General features: G+C 45.5%; 1 protein-coding gene across 2 annotated transcripts in view; it reads left to right on the forward strand.

Annotated features, from left to right (window-relative positions):
* The window catches only part of LOC118778668 (proto-oncogene tyrosine-protein kinase Src), a 31,943-nt gene that overhangs the window by 5,784 nt on the left and 2,172 nt on the right, over positions 1-23,987 (forward strand). Inside the window, exons 2-10 of one of the 2 annotated variants that reach the window (XM_036530286.1) lie at positions 15,693-15,950; positions 16,499-16,598; positions 17,469-17,486; positions 19,336-19,434; positions 19,905-20,008; positions 21,435-21,584; positions 22,079-22,234; positions 22,992-23,171; positions 23,680-23,756. In XM_036530286.1, the coding sequence (XP_036386179.1) occupies positions 15,701-15,950; positions 16,499-16,598; positions 17,469-17,486; positions 19,336-19,434; positions 19,905-20,008; positions 21,435-21,584; positions 22,079-22,234; positions 22,992-23,171; positions 23,680-23,756 (1,134 nt within the window). In that variant the 5' untranslated portion in view covers positions 15,693-15,700. The remainder of the gene's footprint in view (positions 1-15,692; positions 15,951-16,498; positions 16,599-17,468; positions 17,487-19,335; positions 19,435-19,904; positions 20,009-21,434; positions 21,585-22,078; positions 22,235-22,991; positions 23,172-23,679; positions 23,757-23,987) is intronic. The other variant, XM_036530287.1, reaches the window with a different exon arrangement.

The raw sequence follows: 23,987 nt of genomic DNA on the forward strand, positions 1-23,987 counted from the left end.
TTTTGTGCAATGCTGGTTTTACCAACTGCATTGCATTAGACGGTCTTTCTGCAGTAATTTATCAGTTTGAATACCATTCAGACTGCTAGCAGCTGCAAGCACTGCAGGCTAATACACTTTGGAAGCTAGTTTGTAGCTTGATGTGGTCTAAATAGTACCTACACAGCTACCTCACAAGTTAAACTACTCTAGCGACTCTGTACTGTTTAGCTAGCTGGTAGTATTTCATTTTGTTTCCGTTATTGGATGCATTTGTCTATATCTGTGCTTCTGGAGTTGGTGAATGCAGTCACCCAGAATGACCTGGAACATCACGGCCTTTGGGGCGTCTCTGATCTGCAGGAGGTTTCTGCGGTGACCACGCGTCGGTTTTAGGGTCCCCAGTGTTGTCACTCGGATATATTTTCCAGCAATCACGGATGGAAGAGCCGCCACAGGCACGCTCCTGATCTGCAGGGATGAGTCCTGACATTGTCAGAGGGGCCTCTACCTGTGGAACTTCCCCTCATTACGGAGCAAAACGCATTTTAATATTTAAATTCCTGCCTTGTGAACAAAGGGCAGGGTATGGCTCTGGTGGGAATTGCTGTCTGTCTCTTCTTGTGCCAAGTATCTCTTATGGAAATGCTGAGGTGAGATCATTTAAAAGGCAGTTATCTTGAAGTGCAAGTTAAATGTGAGCACCTGATAGTAATGTTTTTGCTGTCTGTTCCTGTGCCAGACTGTAGAGTGGTATTACAGGGTTGTGTGTATGTGTAATGCTTTCTTTCAAGTATCAGGGAACATTATTTATTTTTTTGCAGAATGTATAATAGCTTTTCCTCTGCATAGCGTACACCCATTGATCTGAGGAAACCTGCTTGAAGAATGGCTTATGGTAATTGGACAGCTCAAAACAAATGCTTGTTTCAGAGTATTTCAAAAAAAGAGTCAAATACTGTAAAAGCGTATTTGCAAATTAAAACATTTGTCAGACTATCCTGCTTTTCCACAGATGTTCCTTCATGTACCTGCTGGCTGTTGTTTGCCCAGCACAGCAAACTGTTGCATTTTTGTATAGTCAGCTAGCTAACCACATTTTGACAGTAAGTGACAATGCAAACAAGTAAAACGAACTGGTCTGTCAGCATCTCAATCACAGATGCTGCTTTAAATGGATAACCATGGTATTTTTTAACTAAAAAATATCGTCTGTATTTTGGTCAAAGACAGAATGTGAGATCAATATGTCATTATAGGGTGATTTAGGTAGAGGCCCTTCTATCAGAAAAAGAGCAGTACGATTCCATGTCATGTGTGTCTTTTGTATGAATTATTAAATAATTGCGCTGAACATGGAATATTCCAGCTTTGGATGTCCCAGAACTTTTCAAGCTGGCTGTTAAGTTGTCAGGCTCCGATGCTATATGACTTGACATTTACAGTGGAACGTCCCTTAATGCCACAGTCCTTTTTGAGGATATGATAGTGAATCATTCTTGTTCTATTTCTGTCTTTTTGTCTAAAAAAAAAAGACACTCTGACCCCTGTCTCTTTTTTCCATTCTGATTTGTCATCTAGCCTGTGCCATTTCTGTACCTTTCCCAGTCACCTTTGACCCGAATGCTGAATTAGTTAGCGTGCTGTTCTTTCAGGAATTGTACAGGTCCCAGTTATTTGGAGATATGACTTATTATTTCCTTTCCTTTCCTTTACCTTTCTTCTTCTTCTCTGGTCTCTCTGCATTATTGTTTTCCCGTTTTGAGGAAGTCCAGCCCACTCAATCAGGAAAGAGGAATGGGGATGTAGGTAACGTATGACAAACTGACCACTAACAAACCGCCTGACAATCAGGCGATGCTAACTTCAGCCGTCTATTGGGTTTAGCCCCTCCGTGTTAGTATGATCAGATTGGTTATTGCTTAGTTATTCCACAGATGCCAGTATGAGGTACCATCTGCTGAAAGAGATGCCGTATGACCAGATCTTCTGGCCCATCAGTATGTAATTACATGTTGGTGTGAGAATTAACCGCTCAGCAAATGAATATTATCATATCTGCACATTATGCAGGCTGCATGATTACATATTTGAGATGTTACATGTGAAATCAGGCCTATGCTGGAATTCAAATTATCTGGAAAGCTGGTACATTCATTAGTACTATACCAACCAAGGTAAAGCTTCGCATTTAATGATAATAATAATAATGATAATTTGGTAATAATATTACTGAAATAATCAATGTCATTTTTCCCTGGGCAGTGTTTGGGCAGAACTAAGATGTGATAAGCCGGTGGAACATTTCATACAAAGTCCATGTGTACAACAGATCTGTACCCATAAGTGTTTTTGTTTTCCCAAAATAAAGCTGAAGACTATTACCAGAATATATTAAATTCAGTTCTGCATTATAACACAATTCATATTCTCTCTGATGAGACATGTCGGATAAAAAAAAAAAAAAAAATCCTATCTCTAATCCTGCGTCATGCTCGGATCTCCTCTCCCTCCAGACCTTGCAGTATCCTCCTTGTCACTCCTTGTAAGCCTGTAATGATGTGATTTATTTACATGACCCCTTTTCACACGTCTCAGGAAGTTATCTTTTCAAGGTTTCACAAGCATAGTGCTCCTTAGCAAGACGTGGAAATCCCTGGGCAAGGACTTTGCTTCTTTCCTGGGACTTTTCTCTTAAAGCCCCTATGTTTTGGTGTTCAGGTACCGTGAATGTATTAATTAATTTGTTTACACCGAGGTGTTTCTTTTTTCGTTGAGACAGGGTAAAAAGAACAGATGCATTCCTCTTAGCTCCTGGCACAATATTTAATGTTGCTACATTAAAGTGATTACATTACTACATAAATGTATTATGGCTACATTTATGAAACCTATGAACTGAAGTTTTATGAGTGACCATTTTAACAGGATCTGCATAGAGCAAAATGTAACAGCAAAGTGCTGGGCCTTCAGTACCTGCAACTTACGTCTGTGACAGCATTTCAATCTGTTCCCAGCACATTCTCTGGTGTGGGTGTGGAAGAGGTGTCAAGGCTTGCCCAATCTCCTATCCCCACATTCCAGACCAGTGACAGGGCCACCCTTCTCATTTCTCTCCCCAGGGCCACTCACTCCTGCCCCAGTGTACCCACACCCAGATCGGACCTCATCATCAGTGTTTTAAATTACAGTAACTTTCTGTATTAGTATCATTCTGTTTTTTTTTTTTTTTAATATTCTATGTTTTTGTGCCTGGGCAGGGAAGTCCCACTTGCCGTGTTGCGCTGGTGAGTCTACTGATCTCAAACTGGAATTGAAGTCTTTAACTCCACTGGGATTCTCATAAGTGCCCCTTTGAATTATAGATCAGAAGTGAAACCATTCAGCAGCGCAGCTCCTGAGGCTCCTGGGCATGACTGAACTCTTTACATTGTCAAAGGCCCGCATTTATTTCTCGCCAGTTCCGGTCTGATAATTGCCTTTTAGCTTTTGAGAGCTTCTTGTAGACGCCGGCTTCGTGAAGCGCATGAACTACAGTTAATGTCAAATTGAAGTAAATGTATTTTTAATAGAAATGCAAAATGCTATGTAATTGCATCTGAGTTTGCAGAATACGTGTAAAACATTTGTTGCTTCAACAACAAAGCTTAAGGGGACTACATGAGTTGAGTTATGAATACTGAGTGCAGTATCATCTTTGTTTGGACAGTTTGTAAGGGCTTAATTGAAAGTTGAACATTTGTTGGGATATACATGCAAAATGGAAACAGCACTGAAACTGACATTGTAGCAGGCTGTTTCCTTCTTATTCGGTTCCATTAACATGCCTACCTCAGCCAGTTGTAGAGTAACCATACCCTGGCCTCTTTAAGCATCAGGTATCCAGCTGTAGCTGGAGTGACCCCCTTTCAGCCACACCTAATTTAGATGTGGATATGGGCTTCAGTGTTGGCCCCATGAGATGAATTACTCTACACATTAGCTGTAAGCAGTTGACGTGGAAGTCCAATCCTAAATGAATTTTGTAGGATTCATTATCATATCTGTAGTATTAAATGGCTGAAACTATTAACTCTGAATCGTGGGTGTCACACTCAGTTCCCAGAGGGCCATGCATATGTTGTTGAGTTTGGCGTCCCTGATTGAAGATGGAACCCACAGCCATCTGCTGTACCCACTGTATGCAGCAGTGATGCTGGTCTACTATCATACAAGTATGTCTGATATGTTGTCAGATGTTCACTGTGGATGATCTGTTTCGCATCAAGGGATCTGTATTACTTGCTGGGAACAATACTGCACGCAGGGATGTAGATTACTTGCACGGAACTCTATTACTCCCAGGGATCTTTATTACTCCCAGCAATATTGTTAGTATTTTTCCATTCAGTGTTCCGTGGTGACACGCAGTCACAATGATAGGAGGGTTCCGTCTGACTTTCACTCTCCTTTCTTGTCATTGTTCTGTTGCTCTTTATTATAACCTCACATGGCATTATTTATTAAGGCAGAGAAATCAGAAGGTAAGTTGTTCAAGCAGGTTGCCAAATGACAGTATATTATATTTATTTTGTTAGTCTAGTTCCTGTTCTGAGGGCAGTGGTGGTAAATGGCTAATGCTGGCTCTGCATTGTTAAATGGAATATATGACAAAGCATTTTACTACACACACTATAGATGGTAGTTAACAGATACTGTCTGTGAAAGTTATCACACATTTTCTGCTACTGGAAATGTGCTACAGGGGGTGAATGGAGAAAGACTGCATTATAAATTGTTTAGGATTGCTCTTGTTTTCTTGCTGTCTGCTAAATAAATCTGACAGTTATGTGTTTTTAGGTGTTTCATTCTAATTTAAGTTTTATTTAGAGGTAAATATTCCCTGTTTAATGTGATTAAGGAGATTGCCCATCTGGACATTCCAGTTGTACAGTGCAGTGTTGACTTAAAAACCAACATTGAGTAATTAAAAAACAAGAATACAACTTCTTTTAGAAGAAGCCATTGTTATTGTTGAAAGGAATGTATTTGGGTTTGACTCACAATGGGGGGACAATGCTTTTGTTCCCTTGAGCACTGCACTTTACTTCATTTGCTTCGGTATAAATCAAGTTGTAAATGGGCTAAGTAAATGAAAGCATAGCAGCTCCCCCCTGGGTAAGGACACCAGCAAACGCGGTGTAAGTAAGGTAATGTTGTGTGTTGTTGGAAAACGCGCAGCTAGATTTATCTGTGGAGATATGAGGGTAGCTTTGAACTGAAGCGTCAGAAATCTGCATGAAGTCTCTGGGCAGATTTCAGGGAGATATGTATTCCCTGCCATATGTGAGGTTGCAGTGTTTCTTTAGAGGGAGGACAGTGGAAGCCCAGACCTGTAGACTGGCCTGGCACTGCGTCTCAGATTGCTTCATAAAAAGAAGACATGCACATGCACTTACAGAGCGGTGACAAAAATAGTATTCTCTCGCGGCCCCTCTGCTATGAATACATACAAATCTGCAGGTCATCACTTGCTATAGCAGCGGCTTTCCTGACCGGCACACATTCGTTAGGCAAGGGCATCGCTGGCTCTCAGCTGTCCCGACACACTCCTCTCACATTCACACACGCACACACACGCACACATGCACACACACACACACACACACACACACACACACACACACACACACACACACACAAACAGTGTACCCACACACACGCACACACGCACAAACAGACACACGCACACACACACACAGACACACGCACACACACACGCGCACACACACACAGAGTGTACCCACACTCACACACTCACTTTTACATGCCTGTACTGCTTCAGACAATCATACATTTAAAATGATGTCCCCTCATTTAATCCCCCTTAGGGCCAATATTTGTAAGCCCTTTACACCCCTTTTTGTGATATGACCATGACCATCCCCCCCACACATACAAAAATCAGATCTTCCCATTTCTATAGGAAGGTACCTCTTCATGGTACCTCTGCCTGTAAGAGTGTACCTCTTCAAGCTCTGACAGTGAAATTCGACTCTTCCGACAGGTTTAGGCTGCATGCTTGGCATTGCTGCCGTGTTATGATTACAGCACATTGCTAATGCCTATCTTTCACTGCAGCCCTGAGCTGAATAATCCAGTTGAAAGTCTTTTTTCTGTGTTATTAAATAACAAATTAAATTAATTAATCCTCTGGGATTTGTCGTTACGTTGGAAAATGCAAATGAGAAAATGGCTTATTTTTTCTCTCACATGTTCCAACAGATTCAGTTGCAGCAACGGCTTTCGTTCAGTGTTTCCTTTGAACGGGTGGCCTCCAATGCTCTCTCTTGATTGGCCCACTAATGCTTGTGAAGCCTGAAGCCCAACCTTTCAAATGTTTCCCAGGAGGTTGCAGTGGAGAGTGGGAAAATGGCATTTAGCAGTGCCTGTTTGGACTTGCAAGAGCCCCAGTCCAAGAGACATTGACATAGGCAGGTTATTATGGGAAATTAGCAGGAAAAATGCCTAAGGAATGTGTGTGGCACTCTAGTCTCACAAGTATTCACTGGGCAATGTGTGTACACAGTTGCATCAGGATGATAACAGAGACTGAAGATTAGAGTATAATTGTACTTTTACTTATACTTTTCCTAAATGTGATTGGGTTTGGGTGACTTTCCTGAATATGATTATGTAGGCGACTTTAAGCAGTTTGAAGTGACATAATACCCTCATCTGAAAGACTATTTACTAGGTTAACAGGCAGTGACCTCAAAAGAAGGGTGTCTATCTGTAGATCGATGACCTGTCTGAATTGGTTTGTCTTCTCCTTATCTCCGATGTTGTCTCAGTGCAGGCTATACAGAGCAGGCCTTCTTTTTTTTCCCGCTGGTGTAAGTGTGTCATCGCTCCTGGAATGCAAAGAATTACTGTCATGGCAACCCAAAGCCCATTTGCTCTGGTGCAGTAAATATTTACTCCCAACAGCTCCCATATGATTAGCACTGAGCAAGTAGAGCATGGAGGTTTGGGCTGAGGCTGTGGGCTGCGCCCAGACAATATTGTGGTGGCTGTGTGAGCCAGGGGCATTTTCATGCAACCTCTTGAAAGGTGAAGGAAATTAATTTTCATTTCCGCTTGCTGTTCAGCTCAGTATCTGCAAAGGCATCCGTGTTATAGTCGGGGATTAAAAAGAGCATGTACAGTCGCTCACAGTGCCAATGCTAATTTGTCTCTGTGTTTGATGAGTGTCCCAAATTTTTAATGACTTCTTCCAGTGCGCACCAGCGGTGTGGTTCCTCAGAGCTGCGTCACATATGGTTCCTTTTCTTTTTCTGTCTTTTTTTTCTTAATCCAGGTCGTCTGAAGTCTGTTGAAGACTAAATAAGTGTAAGATTGCCTGTTTCTATCAGCAGTCATGTCAGACAGGGTGCAGCTTGGCGTAAAAGTGTCAGAAAACTGACACTGGCAAGGTCTCCTGATTGCAATGCAAAAATTAATAAAATTTCATTACAGAAAGGAAAAATATGCATCGCGGTATACCGTGGGAGTGGGGGCTGGGGTGAGCAGTTATTTTAACTGACCCCTCTGCATGGTGCTCTTCCCCTCAGGGAGCATGCTGTATGAAAGGTTTGATGAAGCATTGCATTATGGGTACACAGAGTACCAGTTGGGAGGCCTCTGTTTTTGAAAGGGGATGTGGGGAAGGTCATCCTTTTTTTTCTCATTAAGGTTTGTGTACAGTCCCGCAAGTGTTGTAACTTCTTTTTACAAACAATGGTGTTTTCAGTGGTTCTTGAGGTGCACTGGGCCGTGGTCACATGAAACTACGTAACCTCTCTGTGACATTTCTGTGCTGCTTGTGGACCACAGACTGGAATGTCAAAATGAGTCGACTGAATATGATCACAAAATGGATATCGATAATCTGACAGCCTTTTGGATTGAGACCAGTGTTGCCAGTTACGTGACTTTGTCTGAAGTTTTTGATATTCCAGGCAGCAAATTAAGTGTCAAAGCTCATTAAGTCCATGTTGCTTGTGATTTTGTGAATATGGAAAATATCAGTCCTGTGTGATGTCTTCCCTGTACCAAGCCCAAACTAGTCCTTGCAGTTAAACAAGTTTGACTGAAGTCAGCTCCAAAGCCGGTTACAAGGCCATGCTGTTGTTGAGTGCTGAAACATTTTGCAGTAATACATCTGATGATCTAAAAGCCTTTGAGAAGATTGTATGAATGATCTCTGCTCCCCCTGTCTCCCCTCTTTGGTCTCATTTAGGGAAATTACTTCTTAAAAGGCACCTGGTTATTTCCCTTCAGAAAAATCCATGAATAGTTATTGGTCTGACATACCAGGCATTCTTTAATGACCCTTGGAAAGGTCAGCTACTTGGTGCCTACCAGGTATGTCCACCCAAATGCTTTTCTTGGGTTTTATTTTCTGATATCTCTGAAAATAACTTCAAGCTTGTGGTTACATTACATTTGCTTAACAGACACTTCTATCCAGAGTGACTTCAACAGCTTATAATTGTTACACATCATCCATTTGTACAGCTACATACAGCATTTATTGAGATAATTTTGGCTAAGTACCTTGCCTCAGGGTACACCAGGAGTGGTCCACCTGGACTCAAAACTGATGACCATTGGGTTTAAAGGTTTCAAAAGTCCCAGCTTTTTCCACCTTACCTCCATGCTACAGTGGAGCTAGTGACACTAAGGTGAACACATTTTTTGAAATCGCTTTGACCTTTTTTGTGTTTTAATGCAAAAAGGCAGGATGATGACTGTGTAGTTTCAGTCAGTTACACTGGCTAGAGTAAAAACTGCAGTTGGGGCAGAGCTTGTTTCCTTACCATTTGATGTCTGTTCATGCAAATATGATCAGATGGTTATCTTGTAGAAAGCCAGTACCTGATGTAACACTGTTTGGCCACTTGTAACTGAAAGTACCTGGCTGAAGCTGTGGGTTTTTAGATTTGTGCTTGGCAACAAGTTCACTGCACTTTGTAGCTGACCTGTAATGAGACGTCAGTACCAACATCAAGATTCTTTGTCATGTGACATGTGAGGAATGTTTTCTTTCCCGTTTTATGTGGGAATCATCTAAGGAGGCAGCGCGCTCCATGTCCCCCACCTCCGGTTTTCCTCATGAATGAGCTGCTTGGTGTGGAGAATATACTGAGGACAGTGCTGCAAACAAACTCTGTCCTTCCTGCAATTACAGTAACCCTAACCTGTGGTTACAGGAAAGTGGCACCTGATCTTCAGGGAGGGTGTGAAGTGAACGGACTGAAGCCTGATGTGGTTGAGTAGTTTGGGAGTGCTGCAGAGAAATCTGGGCCTCAACAGGACCGCATGCAGTCAGGGAAACTATCACCCCCCCCCCCCGATTGTCTGCTAGAATAGATGACTACAGGCACCGTTAAGCGGGAGTCGTTTGGTTCTTTAGGGTGTCATCTGCAGCTTTGCGGGGTCTCAGACCTGCTGCTTGGCTCAGGAACCATCGGAGGTTGTTCTGGGCGACGGATTAGTTTCCACGGGCGATGAATTAACGAGAGCTGTGACAAAACGAGAACCACACTGCTCTCTTGTTTCTGTGGATCGTGCGCGAAGCATGAATGGACTGTCACTCTTACGATGAAAGACAAGAAATAAAAAAAAAAACACACAATTCATGCGCCGCGCTGAATAGTATTTTCTCTGTGGCTAAATGATGACACTGTCACAGTCATCCCACTGTTCCGTTCTTCAAATTAACGGTGTATAAATAAATCCAATTCTGGGAGGAATTAGTCATGTTCTGCTGGTCAGAAAACCCCCCTGAGCCGTATTTGCGTTTCTGTTTCTGTCTGAAGTAACGTAACACAACGTGATCAAATGGGGGAAAATAAAGTGGTTCCTGTTAAGATGGGGGGGGGGGGGGGGGGGGGCTTGTGAATCCGGCTTTACTCTTGCATAATTAAGCAAATTCCCTCCCCCCCCACCCCTGCGTCAGGAGAGTTATCGTGCGTTTATTCCTCACTGAGAGCAGGTGCTTATACGCTAAGGCTTATTAGGCCCAAATGAGGCAATGGATCTCAGAAGCTTACAGTTTGAACAATTAATGGCGTGACTGTTACTTTGTTCCTGCGAGGATTTGGGGTGTGTGTGTGGAGAGGCGGGGGGGTGGGGGGGGGGGGCTGGAGCGTTTGTGTTCTTGCTTTTATTCTGGGCTATCCCTGAAGAATCGGTCGCCTCACAGTGTCATTAATGAATTTCGCGTATTGGCTGTGGGGGTTATTAGGGAGGAGGCGACGTATGGAGACTTGTGTAACGTGCAGTGGTGTGGCAACCGGCTGGCGGCTCCCGCCGCCACGGCCGCGCAGCTCAATTACACCGCTTGTTTGGGGCCCTCATTCGAACAGAAGCTAAAGAATGCCCTGGGCATACCCTCTAAGCCTCCTTTAATCATTTATTTTAGTTACCCATTCATTCACTTATTCCAGATCTTTTTTTTTCTCCCAGGACGGGGATGGTCTGCTTGTTTGAGCGTGATCATTAGACCAAGCACGGTCAGGGGAAATGGAGAAGGAGACATGCTCGCGGGGTTTGTTTTTAGCATACTGTATATAAACGGTTTGATGCAGCGTTGCAGAATGGGTGGACAGAATACCGTTTGGGAGGCCTCTGTTTGTTTTTGCATGCACCTCGGCTGATTAACCGGTTCTGTCCTTCGCTGGTCCTTGCTGCCCCTGCCCTTTCTCTGGGCTGTAGGGAAGGCCGGGTGTGCCGACCTGACGGGACCGCGGTGTCGGCGCCACCGAGGTCCAGCTGCCGCAGAGCGAGGGACCGCCTCAGGGGCTCCACATCGAACGCCCTCCCTATTGACCTGTCTGCCCTCTGCCTCTTCCGGCCTCAGCGAGCGCGACCGCCGGGGGGGTAAAATTAGCCCCCCCAGGATTCACGCCCGTTACAGCAGCAGGGGCCTCATCGCACCCCCAGAACAAAAGAGCTCCTAGATGAGGCTGCTTCTCTCCCCAGCACGCACGCCTCACCCTGCAGGAATCCCCCCCTCCCCGCCCCGCTGTCTTGATAAGGCTGGGGGACCGCCTGGCCGGTTGCCAGATCTGACAGGGGTGGCCCCCCTGCGTCTGACAGATGAGGAGTTTACGAGCTTCAGCCTGCCCAAGCGGTCACGGGTTGGACAACAACGCCAGATATTCCCGTTCTTGGTGCATTCCTCACCTCTGTCTCCCCGATCTGACAATGAGCTTTTAGCGTTTAGCGGGGTTACTGCGTGTTGAATTAATTTATTAGCTGTAACCCAATGCCTCGACACTGATGTCATGATGAAGAGACTGCGAGGAGGAAAAGGACAATATTTTTCCATTGCAGAACCGTACATGATTTCAGATACACAGAAAGTTTGACTTTGATATTCACTTGTTCTATTATTAATTACTGATGTGTGTCTGGCTGTTCTAACAAGTATAAGGCCAGAGTAACACACCCCCATGCAGGCACTTTGACCTTCATATCATGCACTGTGACAGTCCAAAGGGTACACTATTCCATATTTATCCTTTTTATTTATCCACGAACCACAAAAAAATAAATAAATAAAATGCGGACAAATCTTAGCAGGAAAAACGGAAAAACAAGTATGATTTACGTTAGGAGGGAGAGCGAGATTTTGAGATAACATGTGCTTAAATGTGCTTATACATGCTTGAGCTCATGTTATGCCCATAGCAATAGCAGCAGGCGAAGCAGCCCTGCTAGAACGTACATATGCAGGCATTCCATGACCTCCTCAAACACAAGATAAGACAGCAGACCTGCGGGGTGACATTAGCAGGGAGCAGGTTTTTATACAAACATTCCTGTGACACACTAGTGGTGTACAATTTCTGGACACTCTTTGTCTTTGTTATTTCAGTTTTGCTGAAATTATTAAACCAAAACTGGTGCCTGGGCAGTGCTTCAGTGGGTCTTTATTCTCTGTGCAAGGTAGCTCCTGTTTTACCACAGCTGCTGGGAAATCCAGGGAGATTATGCTCCCCCCCCCCCCCCCCCCCTCCCCCTTACTCACCAACACACACTCACGCGCACACACACACATGTGCACACACACACTCCCACACATACACGTACACACACACACACACGTGCGCAAGTAGTCACGCTACCTCCCTCTCACAGAGGCAGTGGAATATGATGAGAGTGTGTGTAGGCGGCTGTCCATTTTCAGGTCTCGGGCGAATTGTGAAAAGCACGGTAGGAGGCAGCAGTTCCATCATCAGTGGGTCGGATGGGTTAACCTTCATACGGTCACTGGCTGAAACTGTTACAGTGCTACAGTCAAGCATGGTTCAATATGCAGGTGGCGTACAGGGAGTAAACAATAGCTCCTCATCTTTGCATGGGTCAAACCAATCTTGGTGTGAAATCCACTGGGGAGGTAAACAGTTATTAGAAGCATGTTTAGTATCCTAGACAACTGTCATTTTATAACCACCATTCCTGTCTCCATATGTTTCGGGTCAGCTCCATGGCATGTTTCGTGTACATTGTCACGGTACATTAAACAGTAACATCCTCCATCGGTTAAGGAGTCTGGCTTTTGCTCAGTAACAATGTACTGTACATCAGCGTGCGTCAAACACAGAGGTGCTGCTGTCATACATATTTACAACATCTTGATGAATTCAGCAATACGATCTCTGAACCACAAATATTAATTAAAAAAAAAATCTCCTCTGAACCATTCTGTGAGCACTGATGAGGTAATCTGAGGGAATGGTCAGTGTCTTTCTGTAGGTGTCTGATTCAGCAGGAAGCACTGAAATATGATACATCATATTATGTAAGTCGAAGTAAGACGCAATGATTATGCTGTCATAGTGGAGTATTCTCATGGACATACTGTAGATATGCTGAAGCGGCCGCGCCATTAAGAGGAATTGTCGTATGAATCAAACGGCAGCTCTTGAGAAGCAGGTGGGTGGGCTGTGGGTTCTTCATGGGGAAGCAGGTGTTGACAAGATGCTCAACTGCCCCAGCGCCTTTCCCGATTACGCCGGCCCACCCTCTGATACAGATCGGCGGCCCGGAGCTTTGATGTGCGTGAAAAGAGGAACGGCGTTGAAACGCTCCCTTTGTTTTGCGTGACTGTAGCCCAGGGTGTGGATGGTTGGTGCGTAGGGCGAGGTGGTGCGTGGGGCGGGGGAGCGCGTGGGGCGATGGAGCCCACGGGGCGAGGGAGCGCGTAGGGCAAGGGAGCGCGTAGGGCGAGGTAGAGCTTAGGGAGAAGGAGCACGTAGGGAGAGGGAGCGCGGGGGTTCGGTCGCCGGCCGGCTTCCTTCGGAGGCCGCCCTCACCCTGTCAGCATGCGCGTTCGGTCGCTGATGCCTGAGCGGTGATCTGCACTCTGGAGGGACCGCGCCTGACCTCCTTCTGCCGCGGCTGACCTATTTTCGTCCGCCTCTCATCTGGGCTCTTAACGGGCTGTCATCATCTCCCTCCCTGCTCCGTCACCGTCTCCCGGCTCCGCTCTCTCCTCCTTAACACTCCTCACCCTGTCTTTTCCAAAACCAAAATTGAGCATCTGCAGGCTGGCTAGCTCGGTTGCTACACACAGCAAATATGCAATTAAGAGCACAGTTCTGACAACAGGCTCACACCACCATTTCTGATCTCTCCCATTCCAGACCTTTGGCTCTTGAAACAAAGGTGACAGTTTGGATTTTTTTTTAACCCAAAATTTTATATCAACAAAATACCAAACAGTCCTTGCATATGTTGAGTTTTCTGCCCTTCCCTCATGTTGCTTTGACCAATCAGCAGTGAGTTGTAAGGCACCACAACCAATGGAAAGGGATATAGCAATAACCATATCCAACAGCAGCCTCAGAGTGGTAGTCCTCCACAATTTCAGTAGGCTGAGAAAGGCCCTGTATACCAGTGTGCCGAGAAGTGCTCTACGCTCCTGTGCACGGAGCTGGTTTACAGTTTTCTGAATGAAGCAAACAGCTTGCGAGCTGGCGGCCTTCCGTTTTTGCTCCTCTTAAACCTGCGGCTGGCAGAGCCTGCACCCCCCCCCCCCCCCCCACCACGCTTGACAAACCCCAGATATGACCCCCCTCCCCCCCACCGTCATTTTGACGTGTGAAGCCCAGTGTGGGCCGAGAGGAACGAGGCGAGGCTCCGCTGGAAAGGTGATGTGAGAGTCCCGTGGGAGGAACGCGGCGCTGCTGTCGTTTGGGACGCCAGGGCAGCTGTGTCCACACTTGTCTCTGTGGTTCAGACTGGAACTAAACGCTGTCGTCATGGAGACAGTCGCCTTTTCTGATTGCTTGTCAGCTGGAAATAGTACTCTGGCGAGGCGTCTTTACATGCCTGTACAACTGTATGCGCATGGGAGAAGGGTGTTGGCTGGGTACTGTGTATACAGTAAGTGTCGTACATTGTGCGTGTGTAGTTTGCTGAGCACCTACAGAACTAAAAATAAATAAATCGAGTTTGCTGTGTGCCTATAGAGTTAAAACCAGAAATGACTAAATGTAGCATTATTTTTACATGATTGACTCATTTTTGTAATTTTAGTTTGAGTCAGCTATGAGCTAGTTATGATAGAATTTTTGGGTTTTTTTTTTCCCATTTTATGTAGTATGCTTTTGTTAATAGTTTTACTGCATGCGTCCGTTTATTTGACTTGAAGACCAAGTGTAACAAACTGTTAAACATCTTGTTCAAATCCATGTCTACATCCACAAGGGGAGCAGATGCTTTTGGGATATGATGTTACGCACCCATGCATGCAAGGGATAGAGGCACATCTGCTCAATGTTAAATTTACATCTAATAGACAGATCAGTTCAAACATACATATTAGAACTCATTTCTTAAAAATATTCCAAACACTGCTTTATATGCCAGAATGAAAGGGTGGGGAAAACCTTAATATTTAAAACTATTTTAAACCTTACTAACCTGAATTCAGCTATATTTCTAAAATAAACTCAAAAATACAATGTTTCATACATGTTTGAGTAGTGCAAGTCACCATCAATGTAGGCACTATAGGAAATGTAAATGTAAATGGTGACAGGGCGAGCCAAACTGTGAATTGAGAACCAATGGCTTTGTTTTAGCAGCTCTAACTGGAACTCGAAAACCTACAGAAATGTTTTTATGCTACACTTGCATTGAAACAACATGGAACATGATCTATTGGAAAGGAAGAAAGGCCTGATGTTCAGGTGGTGGAGTGAATTTCCCCCAGGGGTCAGGACAGCGGAATCATTGGCCATCTTCCCACGCAGACTGAAGACTCACCTCTTCGAACTGCATTTCAGTTCCTCTTCAATCCCCCACCCCCTATCACCTGCTACTTGTATTACTTGCTGCTTATTTCACGCGTAGTATCACAATGTGTTATGGATACTGTGATCTCGTTACTGTGATGTATTGTAGCATGTGTACTTGGCTTCCCTTAGTTTTGAGGCTGTCTAGTTTCAGGTTTGTACAAGTTAACTTGCTGTTGTGCTTTAATGGTGTTGTACTTATGCTCAGTGCTCTGGGAGTGTTGTTAGCCTGGTCTGACGCTGTTGCTCATTTAACATGAAGGCACAATGGTTCTCTTGTGCTGGAAGTCGCTCTGGATAAGAGCGACTGCTAAGTGAGTGTAACGCAATGTAATGTAACGTAATGTAATGCTCACAGGGGCTGCTCTGCTTGCTCTGTAGGCCTGGTGATGGGGGGAACCAAGAGCAAACCCAAGGACCCGGGCCAGCGGTCCCGCAGCCTGGACGGCGGCATCAGCCCCGGCGGCGGGCACCACCACAGCCCCGCCCAGCAGACCCTGACGCCCAATCGGAGCCCGGCCGCGGACACCAATCGGGGCGGCAACCACCACCACACCAATAACGCGGAGCTGGCGCTGTTCGGGGGCGTGGACAGCACCGGTAGCTTCAGCTCGCCCCACAGAAGCGGGCCCCTTGCAGGTAGAGGGGCGGGATCTCCATGTGTTCCACAGTTTATGATGTCATAATGTCTGAATGGATCACATGATCAGTGGAAGCTGTGCAAGTCACAAAGGATCAGGCTATCTGCTAAGCAAGTAAATGATCTATGATGGGGTGGCAGCGTGGTGTAGTGGCAAGGAGCACAGATCATAACCAAAAGGTTGCCAGTTCAATTTCTCGCTGAAACATTGCCATTGTACCCTTGGGCAAGGTACATAACCCAAAATTGTCCCAGTAAATATCCAGCTGTATAAATGGATAATATGTAAAATTGTAACCTATGTAAGTCGTTCTTAATAAGAGCATCTGCTAAATGACAACAATGTAATGTAATGTAAATCTAGTATGTGTCCAGATAACCATGTCTGGTGCACAGAGCAGACCCATTCTGTGATACTATTTTTTTAACAGCCTGTAACTCTTGTTAGTAACAGTAATGTTTGAAATTAGTGAGGTGAAATGCACATGTTTCCACTGAAGAATGTAGTTGTGTTGTACAGTTCCCAAGCCTGCTGTACATCTTGTAGGAGGGGTCACTACTTTTGTGGCGCTGTACGACTACGAATCACGCACAGCCTCAGATCTGTCGTTCAAGAAGGGTGACCGTCTGCAGATCGTCAACAACACGTGAGGAGAATCGCCACACACACACGAACACACACACACACACGAACACACAGACAGAGTCACGCCCACACTGGCAGGCACCTGCACATTAACGCAGAGACTCCCTCCCCTCTATCTGGCAGCCGCTGTCTCTCGCCTGTCTCAGCTCTCTCTCTCTCTCTCTCTCTCTCTCTCTCTCTCTCTCTCTCTGCCAGGGGGCTTCTCTGCCCCACAACCGTCTCCCAGCCACCTCGGAAAACCCGTCGCCATAGAAACGGGCTACCTGGGGAAGGACCCGTGTGCTATGTTTCTGACAGGTTTTCATTGTTTCAGTCGCTGATGTAAACATTAGCCATTGTTTCAGACTCTATGCTAAAAGCACCGTGCGAGATCTAATGAAAAGAAATGCCGTCTTAATTTTGCTATAGCTCCATGCTTTGCCGCTGATTTGAGTAATCTCGTTAGCATAAACAGACAGAACCAGCCATCAGAGTACTTGGATGTAAGGGTAGACACCATGAGGAAAAATGTCAGAGGCACCAGACAGGACTGTACTGCAGTGGCTGGAATGAGTGTATCCCTTTGCTGCCTTTCCAAAGAGATATGCATGAGAGACTTCTCTTCTAAACACACATTTTACCTAAACCTACACCTGTGCATCTTGCTTTCTGCTAACCTGGTTGGTGAGGCAGTGCTGGTCTTCTGGGCGATTTCTGTTGCCTGTAAATTTCAACTTGTTCTGAATTATCCTGGATATCCCAGAAAGTCTTCTCTTGTTCTCTAACGCTTGCTGTTTGTGTTTCCTAACCCCCCCAACTCCCCACCCCCCTGCCCCCTTCACCCCCCCCTGCTGTCTGTTTCTTCCTTCACACGCTTCATGATATTATATAGGAGAAAGGTGAACAGCAGGTTAGTAAAATGGTTTCTGCATATATGTCTCCATGTGTCCAAGTCTATCTATCTAATGTGTCATCATAACTGCACATCAGTAGATCTTTCTGTGATCTGTGAGGCCTCTAAATATGGGTCAGTGTCCAAAATCATCCAAGGCCCACACACAGTTATCCAGACTGTCAGATCATGCTCTGTCTGCCACTAGCATGCCGTCAGTACTTTTGCAATTTGTAGTAGTTTCACTCTCAACTTCCACCGAGGTGTAAATTTGTGTTTATCTGGTGAGTGAGTGAGTATATCATTCAAACTGTGAAAATGCCATTCTGACATTTATTCAGAATAATATGAACAGCTTTCCAACAAAGAGGCAGGTATATTATTTCTTGGCTTAATCATGGTGGGGTGGATGTCACTAAAATTTACTGCAGTGAACGTTCCTCAGCAAGGTGGATATACAATTCGTTAACCGCAGAATATCTGTTGAACCTTGTTATATTAGCAAAGACAGGCGACTAAATTATTGCCTGTCTGGACCAATACCTTACATTAGCAAAGATAGATGACTGAATTATAGCCTGTCTGGAACAGCACCAAAATATGGAAGGCTGTCTGGACCGTCTTTAATGCTCTACTCTGCAGAATAACCATGAGAACATCTTTCGTACTTCTCAGTAACCATCTGAAACGAATCATTAAAAAAAAAAAAACCCTGGATGGATTGTTTTGTAAAATACTGTCTGTAAAGAATGAGGGACGGCTCGTAATGGGGGAATGGAAGGAGTGCCTTGCTGCTCCACGGCCTCGCATTTTTAAACGTGCTCTCTGCGCCCCTCTGATGCCTCACGGCTCCTCCTCCTCGCGGGTTATGCGTTTGGGGCGGCTGGCGTTAGGGGTGTCAGTGCTGAGCTCTCCAGACCTAAGCGCCGTTTACTCAGTACACTCACCCTCTGTGCAGATGCACTCATTTTGAAGAGCTTGCCGGGCTTAGTCATCAGACAGCCTCTATTTTCGAGGCATGGAGAATCGCGTAAAATGGTGTTTTCGTTACTGCCAGTGAGGGGGAAAATAGCTGGTTCACCAAAAAAAAAAAAAAAAAATTTTAGCAGTGATTGTTGGTTGATGAAGTTTGTTGGGAAAATAATAATTCTAAGACCAGGGAACAGATACAGGGGTGCACACTCTTAGTAATCTCTAAGTAATATGAAATTGTGAATAATGTGCATGAATTTAGTAAAGATAATAATAATAATGAAACAGTTGCTCCCAGGGCTGTCCCACAAAGAGCTCAACTCATTTTTTCAGATTTGTGGCCTTTTTCCTTTGTGAAACTCTGTATGTGGTGTAGGATAGGGACTCTTTTTTCAGATAACTCACCATTAAAAGGCAGTGCTTTAGTGGGGGTCTGCACTGTCATCGTCGGTTTTTGTGTTTTGACAAACTGCATTTTCACTTTACTCTTCCATAAGGGGAAAATGAATTTCTTTCAGGAACAATAGAGGGACCATCACGTACATGCGTGAAAATGATTTCTCTGACCTTCCATACCAAGGAGAAAAACACTGGAGACAACATAGACTGTAATGTAGCGGTAGACTAAGAAGAATGTGCTGTCTCCTTTAGGAACAACATGCGAGATAGGTGTCGGAGTCTGGCTGTGTGTGTGTGTGTGTGTGTGTGTGTGTGTGTGTGTGTGTGTGTGTGCGTGTTTGCGTGTGTGTGTGTGTGTGTGTGTGTGTGTGTGTGCGTGTGCAAGCATGTGTGTGCGTGATCGTGTGTGCGTGCGTGATCGTGTGTGCGTGATCGTGTGTGCGTGCACGTATGCGTGCGTGTGATTTATTAACCCTGTTGTCTCTGTTCCTTGCAGGGAAGGGGACTGGTGGTTAGCTCGCTCTCTGACTACAGGAGGCAGCGGTTACATTCCCAGCAATTACGTAGCTCCTTCGGACTCCATCCAGGCGGAAGAGTAAATGCCTCTTCTCTCTTTTTTTTCCTTCTGTTTTGTTGATAAACCCTACAGTGAAACTAACAGGACTGAGAAAATACCCCCCCCCACACCCATCACGTTGGCTCACATTTGGAATGACATGCCCACAGTGTCCCTTACCTGCTCAAAATCTCACCTGCTTTCACAGCCCTCTCTGCCAGTCTGAACTGGCTGCCAGCAAAGGAACGTGGGCAGAAGGTAAAGCGCAGTGTCGTGACTGGAAATCGGCGTTCCTCTGGCCAAACGCAGTTCAAGCATGAGGAGGAGACGGCTCTGAGGGCTGCAGTCCTTCTGTTCTCCCGAGTTATCTGACTCTCGCTAGCTGGCCACACACATACACCCCCACACACACACCTACACACACGTGCGCACAGAGAGGCCCACACCCCCCCCCCCGACCCAACTCATCCCACCCAGATTCTCACACTCTTTTCTGTTGCCCGCCCCAGGTGGTTTTTCGGAAAGATCACCCGGCGCGACTCGGAGAGGCTGCTCTTGTGCCTGGAAAACAGAAGAGGGACCTTCCTGGTGAGAGAGAGTGAGACTACCAAGGGTGAGTGAGGCCCAAGCGCAGAGTAAGCCATCTGATTTCGTACTCCGCACATGCTGAAAGGTGCACCAGAGCAGTTGTTTTCTCCCTTCACACTGTGCTCTGTGCTGTTTCTCCTCTAATCCGATGAAGTGCTGTATGTGAAGCTCAAACTGTTTTGGGAAAGGAGAATGCTCACCACTTTGCCTTAGAGATGTCACGGAGGGAAGCCTTTTCCTCGGCCATCTTGACAAATGTAAATTGGTGGTTTTTACACAGTGCCAAGGTTTTCACTGTGATAAAACACGGTGTTGAATTAAGAAATAATCAGAAATCTTATTTTTACTACGCGTTATTGGCATGGTGCTCTAGTTAAAGGGACCAGAGATTTCCAGATTTAAACTGACATGGATTCCTTGTGCAGGAAGTATTACTGGTCCGATAGATGGTATCTGATTTCCAATAACTCGCCGAGCTTGATGAGACGGGTGTGTCAAACCGGAGTGAATCGAAGCACAAGAAGATGAGGATAGGCCAACAAAACAAAGGAAACAGGCATAGTCAGGCCACCTAAAAAAAAAGCATACGAACCGCTGCAGTGATTGTGCAAACTGTGCATTGTGCATCAGTGAGGCAACGATGGAGAAGAGGCGGGGGAAGGAACTTTGTCACAGGAGGGAGGTGATTGCATATCGGTGATGAGGCGTTGCAGGGTGAGAGAGCAAAACAGAAGTAGGTCACTGTGTAGCTGGGCTGGATAACCACGGGCTATACATCTCTGCTGAAGCAGAGAGGAAAGGGTGGAGGGGAGGCAGTCCGAGCCCACTATATGCTGTAACAGCACCCTCTAGTGGTGACTGTAGAGTATGGATTCTGGCAGCTTTGTTTTGATTTTCTGGCACAGCTGTAGCTGTAGCTATACAGAGCAGGCGTGAATAGGAGGGCCTGGTGCTTTGTGGCGGAGGATGGGGGATTTGAGGCTCTGTGGTTCCCATTGTAAGAGGCTCAGTCATAACAAGTGAGCACTATATTCATGTTTGGTGCAGCACTGCACTGTATTTTTATTCAGGATTGTTTCATGCATTGAGCCACTAGCAGACCGATGGAGCTGGCATTACACACGTAATGTTCTCAGTCGTCTCCGAGCTGATCCTCTGGAGGGGGTGTTCTCTTTTCGAAGACAGGAAGGGCAGCGCTCAGCGTCCTTTAAAGAAGACTGAAGAAAATGTCTAAAGTATCAGACTGATGGCACAAGTGCTTTGACTTGACAGGGTCCAGTATTACAGTGTAATTGTCAACAAGACATATGGTGGGAAACATGAAAGTGTACAGAGTACAAAATTGTTGCCGTCTTACAGTGTTTTGCAAATACACTCCTTCCAGGCTTGTGCTGACAAAGACCAAGTATTTGGCTTAGCATTAGTAAGCTAATGTTCTGGTTTACTCCCAGGTGCCTACTGCCTGTCGGTCCTGGACTACGATAACGTGAAGGGCCTAAACGTCAAACACTACAAGATCCGCAAGCTGGACAGCGGGGGCTTCTACATCACGTCCCGTTCCCAGTTCAGCAGCCTGCAGCATTTGGTCAGCCACTACCGCAGTGAGTGTACATGCAGCTGGACGATGCTGGAGAAAGCAGAGCATTCGTGCCCCTCCTGGGAGACTTTCTGCGAGAGCTTTGCTCTTGAGAGCTTAGATATCACGCCTGTGATGGCGTAGTGATGTCACTCTGTGCTGATGTGGTTAAGGTAAAAATAGAGGTGGCACCATGGAAACGTCACTGGATCAGCTGATTTTTTGCATCAGCTAATTGTTTTGTATTCTGAATATCTAAGTCACTTAGAGACTTAGAGTCACTGGCCTGGGGTGCAAACAGTCTTAAAAGCTAAAGAGGACAAGCTCTCCTTAAACTGCAGTATACTTTTAGCCCATGTTAAACTGTTAAGGATTATCCCGGTGATCTTTAACAATAAAAACTGTCACTGTTTCTAACAGTGCACTTGAAGAAATTAGTGCAATCTTCTCTGTGAATATACAGATATAGTTTTCCCCAGGACCAATAAAGCACTGATCCCCCCCTGCGCCCTTTTCCAGAGCATGCAGATGGGCTCTGTCACAGCCTGACGGAGGTGTGTCCTGTGCTGAAGCCTCAGACCCAGGGCCTGGCCAGGGATGCCTGGGAGATCCCGCGCGAGTCCCTGAGGCTGGACCTGAAGCTGGGACAGGGCTGCTTCGGGGAGGTTTGGATGGGTAAGCTACTCTGATCATTGGAATACATTACATTACATTACACTATTGGCAGTTAGCAGACACGACTTACATCAGTTACAGGTTTTACAATGTTATCCATTTATACAGCTGGATATTTACTGAGGCTATTGTGGGTTAAGTATCTTGCCCAAGAGTACAGCAGCAGAGCCCCCATGGGGAATCGAACCAGTCCTGCTCCTTAACCACTATTCTACGCTATGCTGCACTGGCTCAACATTAAGTTGCAGACACCTGCAGCTTAATATTGAGCACATTATTTCCTAATAACAAAGCAGAACCCAGCTTATCTTGGTGTACCTTGAGCATGTGGCTCATTTATGTCCACTCAAAGAAGAGGAACCCATTTCTTTACAGTGGATCACTTACCTCCATTCCATTAATTGAGAGGAAAACAGACCAAGAGGTTGCAAACAGCTGCAAGGCGTTCAGTCCTAATGGCTGCTGGCTCAGGGGTACAGCGAGAGACTGCATTTATAAAATGTGTGAAACATTAATTGAATGAGTGTGAAAGCTTATAAAATACACACAACAATAATGTTTTAAAAACACAAAAAAGCCAAAATTAGACTAGACAGCCTGAATATCTACCTGACATTGGACAAAACTGTCCAGTACATTATGTGACTTCTTTAAAAAGAGACATGACAGGTGGCCCAAAGTGCACTGCTGTGTCACTGTAAAGTAATGGTAAAGGTCGGTGAGAGCGATTGGTGACACAGTCTCTATGGCGATACAGGAACGTGGAACGGCACAACACGGGTGGCGATAAAGACCCTGAAGCCGGGCACCATGTCCCCGGAGGCCTTCCTGCAGGAGGCGCAGGTCATGAAGAAGCTCCGCCACGAGAAGCTGGTGCAGCTGTACGCTGTGGTGTCCGAGGAGCCCATCTACATCGTCACCGAGTACATGAGCCAAGGTCCGCACCGCGCACCTCTCGGGAAACGAGATACCACACGGCACACCACGTCACCTGAGGATGCTTTTATTTTTGGAAGACTGATTGCTCCTTTACGTTCTCAGTTCACACAGTCATGTACTAATATATAGTATTTGGACAGGCAGGTATATTATACTGTATATTATAATGATGGATATTTACAAGTCAGGTTAAACACCATCTGAGAGTAGAACCTGCTCTTTACATAACATCGTGTTTGTTTAGTAGATGCTCTTATCCAGAGCACCTTGCATAGCTTATTACATGCTCAGAAGCCTGACCCCTACACCACACTTCAGCCAGAGACAGATGAACACCACATAATCAAAAGAGTTTTAGCACAGGGATTAATTTATACGTGTGTTACTGGAACAACAAACCTGCTGAGAAAGTTTCAGACCGTGCAGGAGGGTTTTCCTCTCTTGACGGTGGTTTTGGATAGGGGGCCTTCACTGGCAGGCGGGCTGATCTTCTGTATCCCACACAGGTAGCCTGCTGGACTTCCTGAAAGGTGAGGCGGGGAGGATGCTCCGCCTGCCCCAGCTGGTCGACATGGCGTCTCAGGTGAGGTGACTCTGAGGGGGATAACGCTGACCCTCGGCACTCAGACTCACTCACTTTACTGCATGTTATGAGGAGAAAACATAAATCTGCCTTTTTCCTGTCAAATTTACTGGAAGAAGTACCAGTATGAGCAAACTCAAAGGGCAGCTGACTTCAAAAAAAAATATCCTCAATCTTCATTTGTATGTTATAGTGAAAATAGCTATATATTCCGTGAGAGTAATCCTTATG

The sequence above is a fragment of the Megalops cyprinoides genome, chromosome 6, assembly GCF_013368585.1.
Source record: "Megalops cyprinoides isolate fMegCyp1 chromosome 6, fMegCyp1.pri, whole genome shotgun sequence".
NCBI classification, from domain to species: Eukaryota; Metazoa; Chordata; class Actinopteri; order Elopiformes; family Megalopidae; genus Megalops; species Megalops cyprinoides.